The sequence below is a fragment of the Chiloscyllium punctatum genome, chromosome 6 (genome assembly GCF_047496795.1).
Source record: "Chiloscyllium punctatum isolate Juve2018m chromosome 6, sChiPun1.3, whole genome shotgun sequence".
Lineage (NCBI taxonomy): Eukaryota > Metazoa > Chordata > Chondrichthyes > Orectolobiformes > Hemiscylliidae > Chiloscyllium > Chiloscyllium punctatum.
The window spans coordinates 75,589,270-75,608,735 of record NC_092744.1 but is presented as its reverse complement, the minus strand read 5'-3'; the positions used below and the strand labels follow the sequence as shown (position 1 = coordinate 75,608,735).

Sequence of the window (19,466 nt, the reverse complement as noted above, 5' to 3'; positions counted from 1 at the left end):
ACTCGGTCTCTATCTCCACAGATGCTGTCAGAGTTTCTCCAGCACATTCTGCTTCTTTCATTTATGTTTTCCAGCATCTGCAATACTTTGCTTTTATTTAACTGCTACCTGATAGTGTTTACTCACTAGGGTAACACATTTTAATCAAAGGCTCATTTGTTAGTGCGGTTCACTCAGGGATTCACAAATTTGAGCTGGTAACTCAGAGATCGCTAATGAAGCACTGTTTACTGAGAGACTCAGCAGTTAACACTGAAGCTTCAGACACATCATTATATTTAAGATGTTAAATGTTGCTTGGCTTTTACATGCAATCTGATTTCTTGCTAAACCATATTTCAAAAGTGAACAAATGTTTACCTTTATGTTGCCATTTTGATGTTAGTGAAAGGGATTAGTGAAATCAGAGTGGAAGCATTGGGATAATCTAGCAGCATTTTTAAAAATGAGTTTTTGGGGCAGGATCATGGCTCAACTCTCTGTTGCTTTAGGAAAGTGGTCACAAGGACTGCACAAAACACTACATAGGACAAACAGGAAGACAGCTAACGATCCGCATCCATGAACACCAACTAGCCATGAAACAACACAACCAGCTATCCTTAGTAGCCACATACGCAGATGACAAGCAACATGTGTTTGACTGGGACAACACTACTATTATAGGACAAGCCAAACAGAGAACAGCCAGGGAATTCCTAGAGGCATGGCACTCATCCACAGATTCAATCAATAAGCACATCGACCTGGACCCAATATGCCGGCCACTGCAGCGGACAGCTGGAACTGACAACCAGAAGCGGCAGATTCAAACCACTACAAATGCCGGAGGAAACATCACAGAAGCGCTTCACAGGAGGCTCCCAAGCACTGAGGATGTCACCTAGACAGGGGACGAAACGTCTGCAACACAAATTCCCAGCTTGGCGAACAGAACCACAACAACGAGCACCCGAGCTGCAAATCTTCTCACAAAGGAAGTGGTCACCGTTTCTTTTTGAACCTCGCACTGTTTCTACTACAGAGAGGTTTAATTGGCAAGACATTGCAAAGTTTTAAGAGATAACGCTGTATTGTGATTCTGGAGTTTAATGAAGGCTGGCCCAGACAAAAGAAAGAAAGAATGGCCAATACCCTTCCCCATAGAGATAGAAATTTAGTGGTTTCTATGGTCATTTTTTTAGTGACCAGAGCTATATGGTGTTATCAAGCTCAATCTTCCAACCTGCCCTCGTGGAATTTGAACTCAGAACCTCCAGGTAGTTAGTCCATAAGCATACCAGCTCCACCATACCTGATAGTCTAACATTCTTCACATCCTTGTTCGAATTATTAGCCACTTCGATACTGACGTTGATAGGCTCTCCGTGGCAGTATACCTGAGGAAAGAAATATGAAATTGGCTCTTTGGTTTTAACTTTCTTCTCTTCCTCTCCTGTAAGTGCCAACTCTTTCTGAGAACCCGGCCATCCAGATGCTGCCTGCTCCTCTCTAGGGCTTCGTCCGAGTCTGTTCTTTCATATCTAAGCTTAGCAAGTATCCCTGGGCTATTCAATTGTAGCAGCATCACAGGCAAACGCAGTTCTGTCCTTGCTTGAGACTCACGATGACTGCTAGCAAGAATCATTGGATAGGTACTGGCAGCCAGCAATCAACATGTCTTCCCTCTACAATACATCCATTGCTGTGACCCAGGCTGAAATCAGTGAACTTTGCTGCAGCTCATAGATCTCTTACAATTCAGTTCGGAGTTGGATTTACCAACTAACTAAGTGGGGCCGTACATAATCATTAAAGTGGTTATGTATACCAGTTTGTCGGGAAGCTTTCTTAAGAAGATGAGGAGTGGAGTAAATTAATGCAATATACAGAATAAAAGTTACAGGACTGTCATTATCCCAATCAGGCTCAAATTTGTTCAAGCATCTTTGTGACAGACAGTTGGATGCAATCGATTTTTCTCCTGTTTAACAGCTTCCAGAAAAATAAAGGTCGGTCCCTTCTGTCACACTTGTTGCAGATACATGACTAAGATAAAAACTCGGCTTGACCCGAACTTGATACTAAACTAGTAATACAAAGGCCCTTACATGCAAAGGCCAACTGTACAAGGAAACCAGAGGAACACAGCAACAATTCTCCATTGCATTCACTGTAAATGAGCTGCCACCCATGATACAAGATCAAAAGATTGTCTGATTCAAAATGACCGTTGCAAACTGTCACACTGAAGGAATAAAGACTGTATCCTTCAGGTTAAAGCTGAGCTAATTTTAGGGGAATGTAGAGGGAGCTCCATTTTGCATCTAACCCATGCTAATCGGGGCTTTCCTCACTATCTCATTCATCATAGAGCGTGCAACTTCTTGCATTTTTCTACAGACTTACATTCAAAAAAGAATTAATATTTACATTTCAGGATTTTAAAGAAAAGTGTATCGTACAAGAATCTGAGTAATAGGGAGAGGTTGGATAAGCTAGGACATTTTTCTTTAGTGCATAGGAGACTGAGGGGGGATCCTATAGAGGTATATAAGATCACAAGAGGCATGGATAGGGTGAATGCACTAAGTCTCTTTTCCCAGGGTTGGGGAATCAAGGACTAGAGGGCATCAGGTTAAGGTGAGAGGGGAAAGACTAAAAGGGAACGTGAGGGGCAACATTTTTACACAGAGGGTGGTATGCATATGGAATGAGCTGCCAGCAGAAGTGGTTGAGGTGGATACATTAACAACATTTAAAAGACATTTGGACAAATTCATGGATAGGAAAGGATTCGAAGGATATAGACTAAGTGCAGGGAAATGGGGTTCGTGTGGATGGACATTTTGGACAGCATGGACCAGTTTAAGCTAAAGGGCCTGTCTCTGTGCTGTCGGACTCTATGACTCTATGTACATGATTTTAAAAATTAAATGCACACACTGAGATGATAGGTGATTAACATGCTAGCCAGCTGAGATTTGGCATAATGTTCCTCAAGGCTGCAAACTCTGAGTCGATCTCAGCATTCAATAAAGACCGAGCAATCAGTGTTTTGGGAAATCTCTGATTCTTTTGGCTATGAGGGAGGAGTATACACTAACCACAAAGGAGGTTGTGACAGAGAATTGACAGTCAGCTATAAGGGCTGTAAAGACAGCCAGGTATGATTCCACCAGACCTCAGGGACAAATACAGAAATATAATTCAAAAAGATTTTATTTAAATCATGAGGGAAGCATGTCTATTATTTTCGATTATGACAAGAGAAAGTTAAGTACATTAAACTCTGTCTGATCAAAACTGTCTTGAGTTACTGTATCTTGAGTTACTGTAAATGTAAGAGGGACAATAAAAATGATAAGATTGAAGCAATGAATGAGAAAGACACACACATAGTGGGGAGAAATTAGAGCAAACAGAATTCATTGTGAAACAAGTATGAGAGCATTCCTTGTTCCAGTCCTGTTCTGGCCCGCACCCACAACTCTTTCTCCGATATATCGATGATATCATCAGCTTCCCTCTCTCGTCAGGAATTGGAAAAGTTCATCAATTTTAATACCAATTTTCATCCAGTCTCATTTTCACCTGTCTATCTCTGACTCCTCTGTTCCCTTCCTCAACATCTGTTTCCATGTCTAGGGATAGACTGGCCATTAATATCCACTGTAAACTCACAGACTCCCATAGCTACCTAGCCTATACAACCTCACACCCTCTAAAGTCTCCATTCCATTCTCCCAGTTCCTGTGTCTGTCACATTTGTTATGATGAGGTCTTCTTCCACAAGGGAACCTCTGAAATGTCCTTTTTCTTCCTCAAATGAGGATTGCCCAGCACCATTGTTGACACAGCCCTCAACCAGGCCTGACTCATTTCCTGCACTTTCACCCTCACCCTCTCTCTTCTCTCCTGCAACAGCTATAAGGTTCCCCTTGCCTTTACCTACCATCCCACCAGCATCCACATCTAGATTTTCATTAGCTGCCATTTCCCCCACATCCAGCGAGACACTATCAACAGACACATATTCCCCTCCCTTCCATTAACTGTTTTCCACAGGGATCATTCCCACCTGGACGCCCTGGTCCACTCTTCCTCCACTCCTAGCATTCTACCCCCCCCCCCCCAACCCCACAGTACCCCCCTGCAACCGCTGAAGGTGTTACACCTGCCCATTTACCTCTTCCCTTCTCAAGGCTCACACATACCTTTCAGGTGAAGCAGTACGACACATAATCTAGCCTACTGCATTCGCTGCTCACAATGTGGTCTCCTCTTCATTGGGGAAACAAAACGTAGATGGGTTGACCATTTCGCAAAACACCTACATTCTGCTCGCAAAAATGACCCTGAGCTTCCCGTTGCCTGCCACTTTAACACACCATCCTGTTCCCTGGCAAACATCTTTGTCTCAGGCTTGCTGCAGTGCTCCAACGAAGCTCAATGCAAGCTGGAAGAATGACACCTCACTTCCCACTTGGGAGCCCTGCAGCCCTCTGAACTCAATATCGAGTTCAATGATTTTAGGGCCCGAACTCTCCCATATGCTAGTGCCGTATCCACACACACCAGGCCTTGTTATCAAATAGTCTGCCATTACACACTATCTATTGTTAGCTACTAACAATCCCCATTCACCCACCTAGCCAGATTGTTATTCACTCCTTTGTCTGTCCAACTCTTCTTCTCTCTCTTTCGGCTGTATCCCCACCTATCATTTACTCCTCTCCCTCTCTCCCCCAACCTATCTTCTGTATATATAGTACAACATTTTCCTAGTCACCATCAATTCTGAGGAAGGGTCACTCTGATTTCTCTTCCCAAGTGCTGCTAGACCTGCTGAGTGTTTCCAGCAAATTGTGGGGGAGTGGAGGTGAGGTGAGTTGAGATGTGATAAGTTAAGGTAAGTTGAGTTGAGTTGATTTGAGTTGAGTTGAGTTGAGTTGAGTTGAGTTGAGTTGAGTTGAGTTGAGGTGAGGTGAGGTGAGGTGAGATGATCCATTTCAGACTCAAGAAAATCAGTTTATTTTCCAGCTTTTGAGAAATTTGTAATGGAACGAAGCGATTTGAGAATCCAGACAAGTTGCTGAAAGCTAATCGGTAGATTAAAACAATCAAAAAGGCTGCTGGAATGTTGCCTCGATGTTAAAGGAGCTGAAAAATGAAAAGGAGGTAGTTATTCCTCAGATCTATAAAGGTATGGTCAGATCCTATCTAAAGCATTGCATTCAATTCTCAGCATTGTACTTTAGGGGAGGTGCTTTTAAAGGGGTACTCAGCACAAATTCACCAGAATGATCCTGAAGTTTGAAGGTTTAAATTACAAAGACAGCTTATAAAAACTTGGATGGATTGGTGACATCTGAGCCTACAACTTTGAAACAGGAGTAGTCCCTCAAAGCTGCTCTGTTGCTTAGATTCAAGATGGCACTGACCCTGGGTAAGACTTTGCAAGCTCTCGAAGGTAGATCTTATCCTCACATTTCTTACAACTGCTCTGCACCTTTAAACCTCATTTCTCAGTCTATAAACATTACTAGCTTGCTTTGATGCACCTCCTGTGCAATCATCACCTTATATGCCTTGCTCTGCCCAAACACCCTATGGTCTGTTTGTCCTTGTATTTTATGATCTGCCTACACAGCTCGCAAAACAAAACTTCTCGCTGTATTTAGGTACATGTGACAACAATAAATCAAATCAAATAAGATCAGTCATGTTCCTTCTCAATCCAGAATCTATCCATCCCAGCTTTAAACTATTCAATGATGCAACCTTGACTGCTCTCTGCAGAAGGGAATTCAACAAACTAACAAAACTCAGGGTGAAAAATTCCTGCATTTCTGTTTTAAAAGGGAGACCCCTTAATTTTAAACTGCATTCTGCTGGTTCTGATCTTTCTCACAAGTGGAAACAGTTTTTCAGCATCCATCCTGTTATGTCTCCTCAGAGCTTTAAATGTTTCAGTAAGATCACACCTCATTCTTCTCAACTCCATTGAATATAAGATAAACCTGTCCAACCTTTCCTCGTGAGATAACTCTGTCATTTGAGGAGTCAACTGAGTGAACCTTATTTAAACTGCTGCCGATGCTATTATATCCTTCCTTAAATAAGAAGACCAAAACTGTATACAGTACTCCAGCAGTAGTCTCTCCAATGCCCTGTATAGCTGTGGCAAAACTTCACTATGCTTAGATTCAATCCCTTTTTCAAAAAATGACAACACTTCATTTGTCTTCATAATCATTTGCTGTAGCTGCAAATTGTGTGATACATGTACTGGAACCTCTGTAGATCAGAGCTCTATGATGAAACAATATTCTGCTTTTCTATTCTTCCTGTCAAAGGTGAGACAGAGGGCTATCTGGTAAATAAATGAGGGAAAAGGACCTAATTTTTAAATTAGTGCTGAGTTACACTTGAGTGAAATCAGGATTCGTCTTTTGCATACAAAGGGTAGGAAGGACTGGAGCTTGCTGGAGTCAGGGCAATTGAAGTTATTAAGATTGAAATGGATATTTTTTTTAGGAATTGCCATTAGGGATTTAGAGCAAAGGCAGATCAATGAAGTTGAGGTGCAGATCAACCACGATCGATTAGAATAGCGGAGCAGCCTTGGGGAGGGTTGGGGGGGGGTGGTGGTGAATGTATTATTCCCATCTTTATCTTCCCTTTGATGATAAAACCACGTTCTTCACCATTATCCAATTAGTAAGTCCTGTCCGGTGTCCCCTCACCTCTTTATTGAGCGTGGCCGTCAGGTGGAGTGGCTGGTCTGACATCAGGAAATGCTTGCTGATATGGGCACTGGGCTGTGGCCCTGACTGATTTGGAGCATATTGTATTTTACGTATAGCCAGATGCACAGAACTCCTGTCAAAATAAAGAAGAGAAACATGATCAACACTAAAATTAAATATATTTATTTATGTATATATATATTATATGTATATAAAAATTGATGGATTGTTCGAAAAGCTAAAAGGCTGTTGTTATTCAGGGAGGTGACATTGCCATTCCCTATCCACGCTATCAGTCTCCCATGTGGATAGATCCTTAATGTGCTGGGTTTTCCACACCACAAGAACAGATTAAATACTGTAGTAATCTGTACAACAACAACTTGAATTTATAGCATGTCCTTCTCACAGTGAAACATCTTAAGGCACTTCACAGAAGTACTATTAAAACAAAAATTGACGCGACATCACAATTACAAGGGGAAAAGGCCCAAAGTCTTGGTCAAAGAGGGAGGTTTAAAGGACCAACTTAAAGGAGCAAAGACAGTGATAGAGTTGGAGAGTTTTAGACAGAGTGTTCCAGAACTTGGTGAGTTCACACCTTAAGGAACCCCAGAAAATGGGGAATGAGTAAACTTGTGCACACAAGTAAAGCTGTTTCTACACTGTCCCATCAAATACCCTCAAGGCAAATATAATGTGAGATAAATGCAAACTAAACTTCTCTTTACGTTGTCAGTGTTCCTCAGCTACATACTGAAGAGACCAATGTGGCGTTTATTTTTCTTTCCTCACACCATTCTTTATGTTTTCTTTAAGTTGCTAAAAGATTGTCTATTGGTGCTGAATGAAGAAAAGTTGATGTAGCTTTTCATGAACAGGACTAACATTACGCTCCTAACAACAGACAACACAGTCATGGTCATAGATAGAGTCATAGAGATATACAGCACGAAAACAGACCCAACGGTCCAACTCGTCCATGCCGACCAGATTTCCAAAATTAATCCAGTCCCATTTGCCGGCATTTGGCCCATATCCCTCTAAACCCTTCCTATTCATATACCCATCCAGATGCTTTTTAAATGTTGGAATAGTACCAGCCTCCACCACTTCCTCTGCCAGCTCAATCCATACACACCCTGTGAAAAAGTTGCCCCTTTTAAATCTTGCCCCTCTCACCTTTAACCTATGATCTCTAGTCTTGGACTCCCCCACCCTGGGGAAAAGACCTAGTCTATTCACCCTATCCATACTCCTCGTGATTTTATAAACTTCAGCCTCTGATCCTCTAGGGAAAATAGCCTGAATCTACTCAGGCTCTCCCCTTAACTCAAACCCTCCAAAATCCTTGAAAATCTTTTCTGAACCCTTTCAAGTTTCACAACATTCTTCCTATAGCAGGGAGACCAGAATTACATGCAGTATTCCAAAAGTAGCCTTCTTCACTATCCTATCTACCTGTGACTCCACTTTCGAGGAACTATGAATCTATACTCCAAGATGTCTTTGTTCAGCAACACTCTCCAGGATCCTACCATTAAGTGCATAAGTCCAGCCTTGATCTGCCTTTCAAAAACGCAGCACCTCACATTTATCTAAATTAGATGCCATCTGCCACTCCTCGGCCCATTGGCCTCTGGACCTGATCCCACCTTAGTCTCTGTGGTGAAAGGTTAGAGCCTAACCTCTTGTCCTTGCCTTGTGCTATCAAATCCTCTTCAGGCCAATGACTAGATAAGGCTTCAAGGTGAGAGCTTTACTCAGTAATGGTGTCAGCAACTAGCTAATTCCTAGGAATCACTAAAAGCTCACTGAATGGTAGCTTATAATTCAATGTATCAGCCCAGTGTTGGTTCCCTTTCAGCCGGGAATACGCAAACTGTCAATTGACCATTTTGGAGCAGCCAATTGGAACTTTGAGTACTGCACAATTCAAGTAGTAGTATGTTATTGTGTTGAAGTTAATGTGTTACAGGTGCTACAATGGTGTTCGATATTTGACTATTTTCACAGAATATGGGGGATACAGCAGAATCACTAGAGGTGGGTTTATGACATTGGTAACATCCCTACCTCAGGACCAGCAGCTTTGTTGGCCATTAGAGATGCGTTTGTGGCGTGGCCATGCAGGTTGATTACCAGCCTGTAAATCCTTCCCATGTAGCTGTTTGGCAGGAAGTGAGAGAGAAGGGGACGATTGGGAGTCCTGATCTGCCACCTTGTAGATGGTAATGGCACACCACAGCGGTGCTTTTGCCCATTTGTGGCCCAACTGCAGAGACTTCTGATGGGAGGTGATGGCCCAATCATTGAAAATGATGACTGGGGTGAGGGGTGGTAACATAGACAGCAGGACTGCCTTCCAGAATGCAACATATTCTGTATGAGGGTGCTTACATGAGGATCAGTGGTCGGCACAACACCGTGGGCTGAAGGGCCTGTTCTGTGCTGTCCTGTTCTATGTTCTATATTCCACCTCACCACACTTACCTTTTATGGATCTTTTCCTCCAGATTGTTCACGCAGAAAGCCAGAACCTCAAACTCCACAGAGCAGAACTGCAGAGAAAGTGGAAAGATCAGGAAGAATAATATTCCAGTGGGAAGGGTAAATTAGGGCACAGAATTATTATTATTCACCGGATTATTCTAGAGTTCAGATTCAATAGTTCTGAATCGTTTTAGGTTATGTTGAATTATGCAGAATGTACAACACACATTGGCCACTCAATTCAACCATCCCATTTATGCTCCACTTCAGCCTCCACCATCCCTCAGTGTACCAGCGAACAAAGTGATTATTTTCAAAAACAGAAATTGCTGGAGAAATTCAGGCAGCATCTATGGAGAGAAAGCAAAGTTAATGTTTCCGGTTCAGTGGCCCTTCTTCAGAACTGATGGTAGCTGGGGGGAGGTGGGATATATACTGAAGACAGGACATGGAGGAGAGGGAGAAGGTGTGTGCAATTGGGGAAATGGAGACCAGAAAGTGAGAGAGGGAGAGAGAGAAAGTAGCAGTTAAGCAGAAAAAGGGATGGATAATGGTGAGTCTGGGAGAGAGAAAAGCTGGTAATAGGGATCATTAGAGGAGTCATAGAGATGTACAGCATGGAAACAGACCCTTCGGTCCAACCCGTCCATGCCAACCAGATATCCCACCCTAACCTAGTCCCTCCAAACCCTTCCTCTTCATATACCCATCCAAATGCCTCTTAAATGTTGCAATTCTACCAGCCACCACCACTTCCTCTGGCAGCTCATTCCATGCACGTACCACCCTCTGCGTGAAAAAGTTGCCGCTTAGGTGTCTTTTATATCTTTCCCCTCTCACCCTAAACCTATGCCCTCTAGTTCTGGACTCCCTGACCCCAGGGAAAAGACTTTGCCTACTTACCCTATCCATGCCCCTCATAATTTTGTAAACCTCTATAAGGTCACCCCTCAGCCGCCGATGTTCCAGATGAAAATGGGTTGGCACTGATGAAAGCAGGCATGTAATGCCAGGATCTGGTGTATGGGAATTGGGATAAGGATATCGAAGAAGGTTGGAACTTGGTATTGAGTCCTGTAGGATGCAGGGTCCCCAAGCAGGTAATGAGATGCTGTTCTTCCAGCTTACACTGAGCTTTACTGGAGCACCGCAGCAAACCTGAGGCAGATCTGTTGGCCAGAGAACATGGTGTGTTGAAGTGGCAAGCACTGGAAGCTCAGGGTTATGTTTGGAGACCGAATGTAAGTGTTTCACAAAGCGTTGGCCCAGTCTGCATTTTGCAGTGTAGAAGAGATCAAATTGTGAGCAGTGAATACAGTGGTGAATTGCAAGTAAATCACTGCTGCACTACTGCATCTGGGAGCTGTCTGTTTGGCTGCAAATATAGAAGATAACAGCAGCAGCCCTCTGGCCTTTGAGATTGCTCCACGAATCATTATGTTCATAGCTAACTATCTAATCCAGTATCCTGCTCCCATGTTGTCTCCTTACCCTTTGATTCCTTTAACCCTAAGTTCTATATCTATCTCCTTCTTGAAAACATTCAATGTTTTGGACTTAACCACTTTCTGTGATAGAGACTTCCACAGGCTCCACACTCTATGGGTGAAGACATTGCCCTTTATCTTAGTCCTAAATGACCTGCCATCTATCTTTTGTCTGTGACCCCTGGTTTAGGACTCTCCAGTCATCAGGAATATCCATCCTCCATTTTCCTGGCCTAGTCTATTAGAATTTTATAGCTTCCCATGAGAATAGCCTTCATTCTTCTAATGGATATCATCCTAACCAACCCAGCCTCTCTTCACATGTCAAACCTGCCAGCCCAGGAAGTGATCTGATAAACCTTTGTGGCACTCCTTCCATAGCCAGAACAGCCTTCCTCAGATAAGGAGATCAAACCTGCACACAACACGCCAGGTGTGGTCTCACCAAGGCCCTGTACAATTACAGCAAGACCACCATGTTCAAATCCTTTTGCTACAAAGGTCGACATGCTATGTACCTTACTCAGCACCTGTTACACCTGAGGGTTTACTTTCAGTGAGTGGTGTACAAGGACACCAGGTAGTGTTACACCTCCCCTTTCTCAACCGATCACTATTCAGATCATAATGCGCCTTCCTGTTTTTGCTACCAAAGTGGATAATTTCACTTTTGTCCATATTATACTTCATCTGCCATACATAGTTCCATTCAGTCATTTTGTCCAAATCACACTAAAGCATTTCTGCATATTCCTCACAGTTTTACCCTCCCATTTAAGACTAAGGTTCACAACTGTTGATTTCTATTACTCATACAGTCTCATGTTGGATTATAGCTGAACCATCAATGTGACCTGCCTACAACTAACTCTTAGGTATTCATTTTGTTTTTATATGTGCATTATCCAAACCTTTTGAATTAAGTCCTGATTGTAGATTTTTTATATCAAGTGTTTCATAAATCAGTGAATGAATGGGATTTGATTGTAACCTCCTCCCAGGTAGTTGATATTCTCTGCATGAACTATCTCACAGATCGTGATTAAATTCCTGTAACCTTGTAATACAAGCCCAGATAGAATCATAAAGACATTAAAAGCTACTTTAAAATTATTTATCAAATCAAACTCCACTATCTGTCAGGCAGTGATCCTGACAACTCTCTGAAAATAATCTCCTTGTCAACTGTTTAGCTCCTTTACCAACAATTTTAACTCTGTTGTGATTGGTCTAATCTCCACAGAAATAATTACTACAAAACAGCTTATTATTTTAGTTTTATTTACTTCCTCTGTACAAAATCTCTAATTTTTAAAATTAAAGTTTGATCTCCCTTACTGATTTCTGTTCCAGGGAGAATAGTTTTAACATTTCTGATGCTACATCATAAATCTGCTCCACTGAGTTCTTATTATTGGACGTATGAGGAGATAATGTCCAAGTGGTTTTATTGCTAGACTGTTAGTTCAAAAATGGAGATAATATTCGGAATCCCTCCAAGGCAGATATTGGAATTTGAATTTAATTTTTAATGTGGAAATAAGAGTCTAACTGTCTGTGTGGAGATTGCACATTCGCCCCATGTCTGCGTGGATTTCCTCCGGGTGCTCCGGTTTTGTCCCATCATCCAAAGATGTGCAGGTCAGGTGGTTTGACCATAGTGACCAGGGGTGTGTAGGCTAGGTGGGCTAGCCATGAGAAGTGCAGGCTTACAGAGATAGGATAGGGGATGGGTCTGGGTCGGATGCTCTTCAGAGTGTTGCCGTACACCCAATGGGCTGAATGGCCTGCTGTCACACTGTAGGAATTCTATAATCCTGTGGTGACCATAAAAGCATTATCAGTTATCAGGAAAATTCCTGGCCTACATGTGACTCCAGAGCCACCATAATGGGGTTGACTCAAAGCTGCCTTCTGGGCATTTATAGGATTGGGCAATAAATGCTGACCTAGCTAGCAACATGGATGAATAAAAATATATATAAACCGTCCAAACTTCAAATGGATTCCAGAATATAGTTCATTTCCGTGCATTATCGGAATAATTCCTCCATTAGAATTTGGCCAATTCAATTTGAATGAAGTCCACACATGAATGTGGACCAAATTTAAATCTTAAATGGGAGTCTGGAGTTCAGATGAGAGCCAGATCTGGAATCCATGTGTGATTTACTTTTGATGGATTATTGAAAATCACTTTAATGACATCAACAAGGTGTTCCTCTACACTATTTGCAGACTATGCCTCCACTATATTGTGCAGTTTTCTTCCCGTTCATAACAAGAACGTAGAGATCTTACCTTTTCTGGGTCATTAGCACCAGGCTGAAGACACACAGAACAGGGAAGATAATTTGGGAACTGTTAAGGGAAAAGACAGAAACGTTAATGGTGGCAGATGGACCATCTTCCTGAAGCAGTAGCCTCATTAAGTTCCCGTTCTCCTTCATCAGTTGTTTCTGATGCTCCACCATACAGTGACATATTGCTCAAGCCCCTTTGAATCTCACAGCAAATGTCTGCAGCTCACCCATCACTGAAGCTCTCTCAAAGTGACTTGGTTTCAATGGTACCAAATACATCTTTTCAACCATATGGGAATTTCTACTGTCTGGGTTTCCTAGGTTAGCTGGGAATCTTTTGAACTCAGTGAATGGGGGTAATACTGGGTGCAGACATGTACTGGAGTCCAATTGAAGATCTGACCAATTGTAAAGGTTCAATGTTTGTTTTGGTAGAGACGGCCAAGATCAAATTGAGCACCACCCTCCTCCCTCCCCCGACCCAACACCTTGCACACCTCCCAGCTGGAATCATTCTTAACCAGAGTAACTTCTACTGTCACTACAGATTGCAGAGTGCACCTCAAAGCAGAAGGGCAAGGCTTTGTCTCCGATCTTCCTCATCAGACGTTCCTGCATTTTGGTGACGGGTTTCACTTGACTGTCTGTTGGAGGGTAGACCTGGATTGTGGACACATACAGATCTCGTTTGAATGCCTGTCCAATCATCTCGATGTCCTCAGGTCCATAGTGGAAAATACAGCTCAGCCTACAATATACTGGCGATAGAGGAAAAGAACAAGGTTACAAAGGCGGGAAGGAGTAAAAAGCAATAATGCGGAGAGACGCAGCAGGTCAGCTGGGAAGCAAAGCGAAGCTAGTCTCTGCCTGCAACTCTTCACTTTCTTCAGCAACCTCTTAAATGGCTACCGTCGGAGGCCTGGGGGTAAGTCTTTCACCCACAATGCACCCTCCCCTCTTTGCCTGAAACGACAGCATCCTAAAAATGAGGTGATTTACACCCACGTGGGGATTATGTCTGAACGTTGGGGCCATTCGTTAGAACCTGGCTACGAATTCTGAAATGCAGCTCATCTTATCCTAGGAACATGAAACAATTACAAAAAAAGCAGGCCCCTAAATTTGCGCTGTAAGATTGAACCATCCGACCCTTAGTGGGCTCGATTGGATTTATCCAGCTGGCAACAACACTCGACCAGCTTGAATTTAGTTTGAAAACAAAAAGAGGAAAATAAAACAATAAATTGTGTCTGTAACTGTCCAGAAAAAGCACCATCCTTTCCACAGGAAACCTGCTGCTCACAAGTAGTCTGGGGTATATGTCACTCTATTCCCACATTAAAACAACTGATGTTTGACTGCATTCTCATCGGGTCTAGAACTCACTCAGTTGTATTGATACAATGGCACTAACCGTTTGAGAAGAAAGAAATACTAGCATTTCTCTAGCACCGTTTACGAATTTGGGTGACGCAAAGCATTTGACTACCAATGAAGTGTGGTCACAGTTGTCGAGTAGAAAACACAAGAAGTCAATGGGTTAACAGCAAAGTCCCACCAACAGCAATGTGAGAATGATCAGACTATCTGTTTTAGTGATGTTTGATTGAGGGGTAAATATTGTCCCCAAGGAGAAGTCTTCTTCACAACCAGAGGTTGGCACTTCCAACATCCTTGCACCTCCTTTAGCTGTCATCACTGTTTCAGGGCAAATAGTGATTGGTAATAAGATGCCAACCTTGCCTATATCTTGAGAGAAAAAAATCAGTTTTTCTAAACTGATTAACATCTCCACTAAACCCAGAGAGAAAGGAAAGAAGGTGAGTTAGTAAATTAGGATCATACAATCCTAACAGTGCAGATAGAAGCTATTCGCACCATTGAGTCTGCACCAACACTCTCCAACTCCCAACATCAGCCCTGTAACCCCACATTTACCAACCTGATTTGCATGATCTTGGACTCTGCAGGGCAATTTAGCATGGCTAATTCACCCAGTCAACACTTCTTTGGACTGTGGGAGGAAACCGGAGCACCCGGAGGAAACCCATGCAGACACGGACAGAATGTGCAAACTCCATACAGACTTATTTGTTCAATCATCTGAACCAGGATATTTATTATGGGCAGCACGGTGGCACAGTGGTTAGCACTGCTGCCTCACAGCACCAGAGACCTGGGTTCAATTCCCGATTCAGGCGACTGACTGTGTGGAGTTTGCACATTCTCCCCGTGTCTGCGTGGGTTTCCTCCGGTTTCCTCCCACAGTCCAAAGATGTGCAGGTTAGGTGAATTGGCCATGCTAAATTGCTCATAGTGTTAGGTAAAAGGGGTAAATGTAGGGGAATGGGTAGGTTGCGGGTCGGTGTGGACTTGTTGGGCCAAAGGGCCTGTTTCCACACTGTAAGTAATCTAATCTAATTAAATTCTCTCTTATCTTTCTTTTTGGCAGTGAACACTGACTCATTCTGTTCCTTTCTTCAGAGGTGCGCTGAGTACTTTTGGACTAAATTTTACTTAGAAACCTCTTCTGTAAGAGTACATTGTAAGAACCCATTATCTGTGATTGTGAAGGCATAATGTCAATGTCCATTTGGGAGTGGATAGAGGCCTTTTTGAAGTGCTGATGGCAGAGAGCTTACCTTTCTGGTCTTTTATGTAACCGGTGTCCACCAACAACACGCCATCTAGAGCAACAAACAGAATCATGGTTATGCTGGCTTTGCATGATGCCCATGTGCCTCTAAAATGCAATTCAATAACTTCCCTCAGGGTCATTCAACAGCACTTCTCAACCCAATATCAGGTACATACTGCAAATGTCAAGTCACCACATCTCTAAATCATTTATACGCCAGCACTAGTTTTAAATGCTTTTGAGGGAATATCAATCAGCCCAAGGCCCAACCGCAGTTCTGTAAATATCTCTTACAAAATACTTTTGTAGGGAGCTTGCAGGAGGGCAACTTTGGGTTTAGACGTGGAGCTCCCCGCAGTGAAACCACTGCCTGATGTTTATTGCCGAGGCTTGCATGTAAAGGTTGGCATATTGAGTCATTTACTGGAGGATAGCCAATGCAGTTGGAACCCACACCCCACCAGGAGCCGTGCTTTCAGCAAAATAGAAAAGAAATAAGTCACAGAATCTGAAAGGGGCTAAAGGAGGTTATTCGTCCTATCATGCATTGTGCTGGTTCTTGGCAAAAACTATCTAATTTGTTTCACTACTCTATCCTTCCCTACAACTTTGCAATAGTTACCTCTTCAAGAATATATGCAACTCCCTCTTGAAAGTTATCACTGAATATGTTTTTACTTTCCTTCCAGGCACCTATTCCCGAATATAATAGTTCACTTTGTAAAAGTATATCGTCTCAAAAACAATCTTTTACCAAATACAGTGTCTAAAAACTCTAGTTACTCACCCTCCTGCCATTGAAAATAATTTCTCCTTATTAACTCATTCAAACTATTCATAATTGTGAACATCTTGATCAAATCTCCCCTTTACCTTTTCTACTGAAAGCAATCCTACATTCACCAGTATCTCTACATGATTGACATCATTCCTAGCATCAATATCTGCTCTGATCTTTTCCAAGGCTCTTGTACCCTTGACAGCCCATCAACTTTGGAAGTCACCAGACTCTCTTCTGGGATAGACTATTTGGCTGACACCATCATCTAATGCCAGGGAAAGCTCAAACCAAAAGCAAAAGATGTTGAGAACCTAAAATGAAAGCAGAAAGTATTTGAGATACTGTCCGAGAAGATTACAATGGAGCCAGAAACAGTCAATGTTTCATATTGATGACCCATGGTCAGGTCTGCAAAGATTTGAGGGACTTTAGGAGATTTTCAGCTAATGAGGAGGCAGGAATAGTAGGGACAAGAACAAATAAAAGACAGATCTGTGATAGAGTGAAAAGCAGGAGAGAGTAAATGACAAAAAGGAATGATGGTCATGACAAAAGAACCAAACTAGAGGTGATTTAAATGTGCAAAACAGAATAATCACCAGAAGATTCCAAAAGTAAGAGACACCGAATTTTAAAGAAATAATTGTGGTAGTGGCTGTAGTCTGAAATTGCTAAACTCACGGTTGACCCTAGAAGGCTGTATGATGCTTCGTTGAAAGGTGTACTTCTTGGTCATGCTGCATTGCAATGTGCATGAGGCTGAGGACAGAGTGGAAGTGCTGTGGAGAATTAAAATGATAGGAGGCCAAAAGGTCCTGTTTGCACTTGTGAACTGGGAAGGAGGTGTTAAACAGAGACCGAGTGCTCACTTTGTGGACCACCTCCATTCGGTCCACACGCCTGACCCTAATCTTCAAGCCCCCCCCCCACCATTTTGACTCTCAGTCTTTCTCTCGTCAGGCTCCTGCAGCTTACAGACGCAGCTAACCATTAGCTCACAGTCAATCCTATATTCCCCAGAGGAGCGGGGAGACTACCTCAAAGTGACAGACCCCAGAGTGAAGGAGACTGTGCAGAGTGAGAGCGCAAAGTGAAAGGAGGAGCAAATTCCTGCAGATGCTGGAATCTGTACTGACAACAAAAACTGCTGGAAATCACAGTGGGTCAGGCAGCAATCGTCGAGAGAGAGCAAACTAATGTTTCGAGTCTAGGTGACTCTTCATCAGATTTTGGATTAGTGGTGCTGGAAGAGCACAGCAGTTCAGGCAGCATCCAAAAAGCTTCGAAATCGACGTTTCGGGCAAAAGCCCTTTTATTCCTGATGAAGGGCTTTTGCCCGAAACGTCGATTTCGAAGCTCTTTGGATGCTGCCTGAACTGCTGTGCTCTTCCAGCACCACTAATCCAGAATCTGGTTTCCAGCATCTGCAGTCATTGTTTTTACCTACCTGACTCTTCATCAGAGCCGACTTCAAAATCTTAGCTTGCTTGCTCTCCAAGGATGCTGCCTGACCCAGAGTGAAGGGGACTACACCAAGTCTACATTACCTGGAGAGTCAACTTTCCATGTGCTCTATGGCACCCCCTGCTGATTGCTCTCAATATTGCGTCCAGGGTAACAGACTAGATTCCCACAAGAGGAATTCTTCCTAACATTAAAGTGGAAATTCATAGCAGAAGATAAAAGCAAATTGCAGAATTATCGCTAGCGTAAATGCATGAAAGGTGAGTGCGCGCTTTACTGTGTGAGGGGTACATTAACAGTCAGTGGTTCACACTCACCCACAGGGTCAACATGGCTGCCGTGATCCACAAAATCTCTTTTGCTCAGATAGGCAGCAATCTATGAAAGAAATTAGAGTATGGAATAGTAAAAATGATCAGTGATATTATCATCAACTTCTTGCAATCCATTAACCTGATATCAAGTAATTCAAATGTATATTAATTAAAAGTGCAGATAAAGTAATCTATGTCAACACAACACAACAAAATAAGAATAGTGTAGCGGAGACAGCAGGATGTACTGTCTACAAGATGCACTGCAGAAATTCACCGAAGCTCCTTAGACAGCACCGTCCAAACCCACGAACCACTGACATCTACAAGGACAACAGATGAATTGCAACATCACCACCTTCAAGTTCCCTGACAAGCCATCCGCCATCATTAGTTGGAAATATGTTGGCGTTCACTCACTGTCGATGGGACAAAATCCGGAAACTCCCTCCCTAATGGGTCAACTCACACCAGGTGGACTGCAGCGGTTTAAACAGGCAGTACACCAAAATCTTCTCAAGGTCACTGAAGGTTGGACAATAAATGATGGCCAGCCAGCAGCCATGCCACGAATGAAACAAAAAACTCAGCTATACCTGGGTAAACTGCACTCTGGACCCAGGGTAAACTGCAATCTGGACCCTGGGTAAACCGCAATCTCTGCCCTTGGTAAACTGCACTCTGGGCCCAGGATAAACTGCACTCTGGGTCCTGGGTAAATCGCACTCTGGGCCCTGGGTAAACTGCACTCTGGGCCCTGGGTAAACTGCACTCTGGGTCCTGGGTAAACTGCACTCTGGACCCTGGGTAAATCGCACTCTGGGCCCTGGGTAAATCGCACTCTGGGTCCTGGGTAAACTGCACTCTGGGTCCTGGGTAAACTGCACTCTGGGCCCTGGGTAAATCGCACTCTGGGTCCTGGGTAAACTGCACTCTGGGTCCTAGGTAAACTGCACTCTGGACCCGGGTAAACTACACTCTGGACCCTGGGTAAACCGCACTCTGGGCCCTGGGTAAACCGCTCTCTGGACCCTGGGTAAACTGCACTCTGGGTCCTAGGTAAACTGCACTCTGGACCCGGGTAAACCGCACTCTGTGCCCTGGGTAAGCTGCACTCTGGACCCTGGGTAACCGGCAGTCTGGGCCCTGGGTAAGCGGCACTCTGGACCCAGGGTAAACTGCACTCTGGACCCTGGGTAAACTGCACTCTGGGCCCTGGGTAAACCACACTCTGGACCCTGGGTAAATCACACTC

General features: G+C 43.3%; 1 protein-coding gene across 1 annotated transcript in view; it reads right to left on the bottom strand.

The window, feature by feature from the left end:
• Positions 1-19,466, bottom strand: part of LOC140479094 (S-arrestin-like) — a 55,816-nt gene that overhangs the window by 15,457 nt on the left and 20,893 nt on the right. Inside the window, exons 3-9 of the mRNA XM_072572959.1 lie at positions 18,215-18,275; positions 15,657-15,701; positions 13,576-13,772; positions 13,013-13,072; positions 9,225-9,292; positions 6,729-6,864; positions 1,295-1,379 (exon numbers count right to left, since the gene is read on the bottom strand). Coding sequence (XP_072429060.1) covers positions 1,295-1,379; positions 6,729-6,864; positions 9,225-9,292; positions 13,013-13,072; positions 13,576-13,772; positions 15,657-15,701; positions 18,215-18,275 — 652 coding nt within the window. The remainder of the gene's footprint in view (positions 1-1,294; positions 1,380-6,728; positions 6,865-9,224; positions 9,293-13,012; positions 13,073-13,575; positions 13,773-15,656; positions 15,702-18,214; positions 18,276-19,466) is intronic.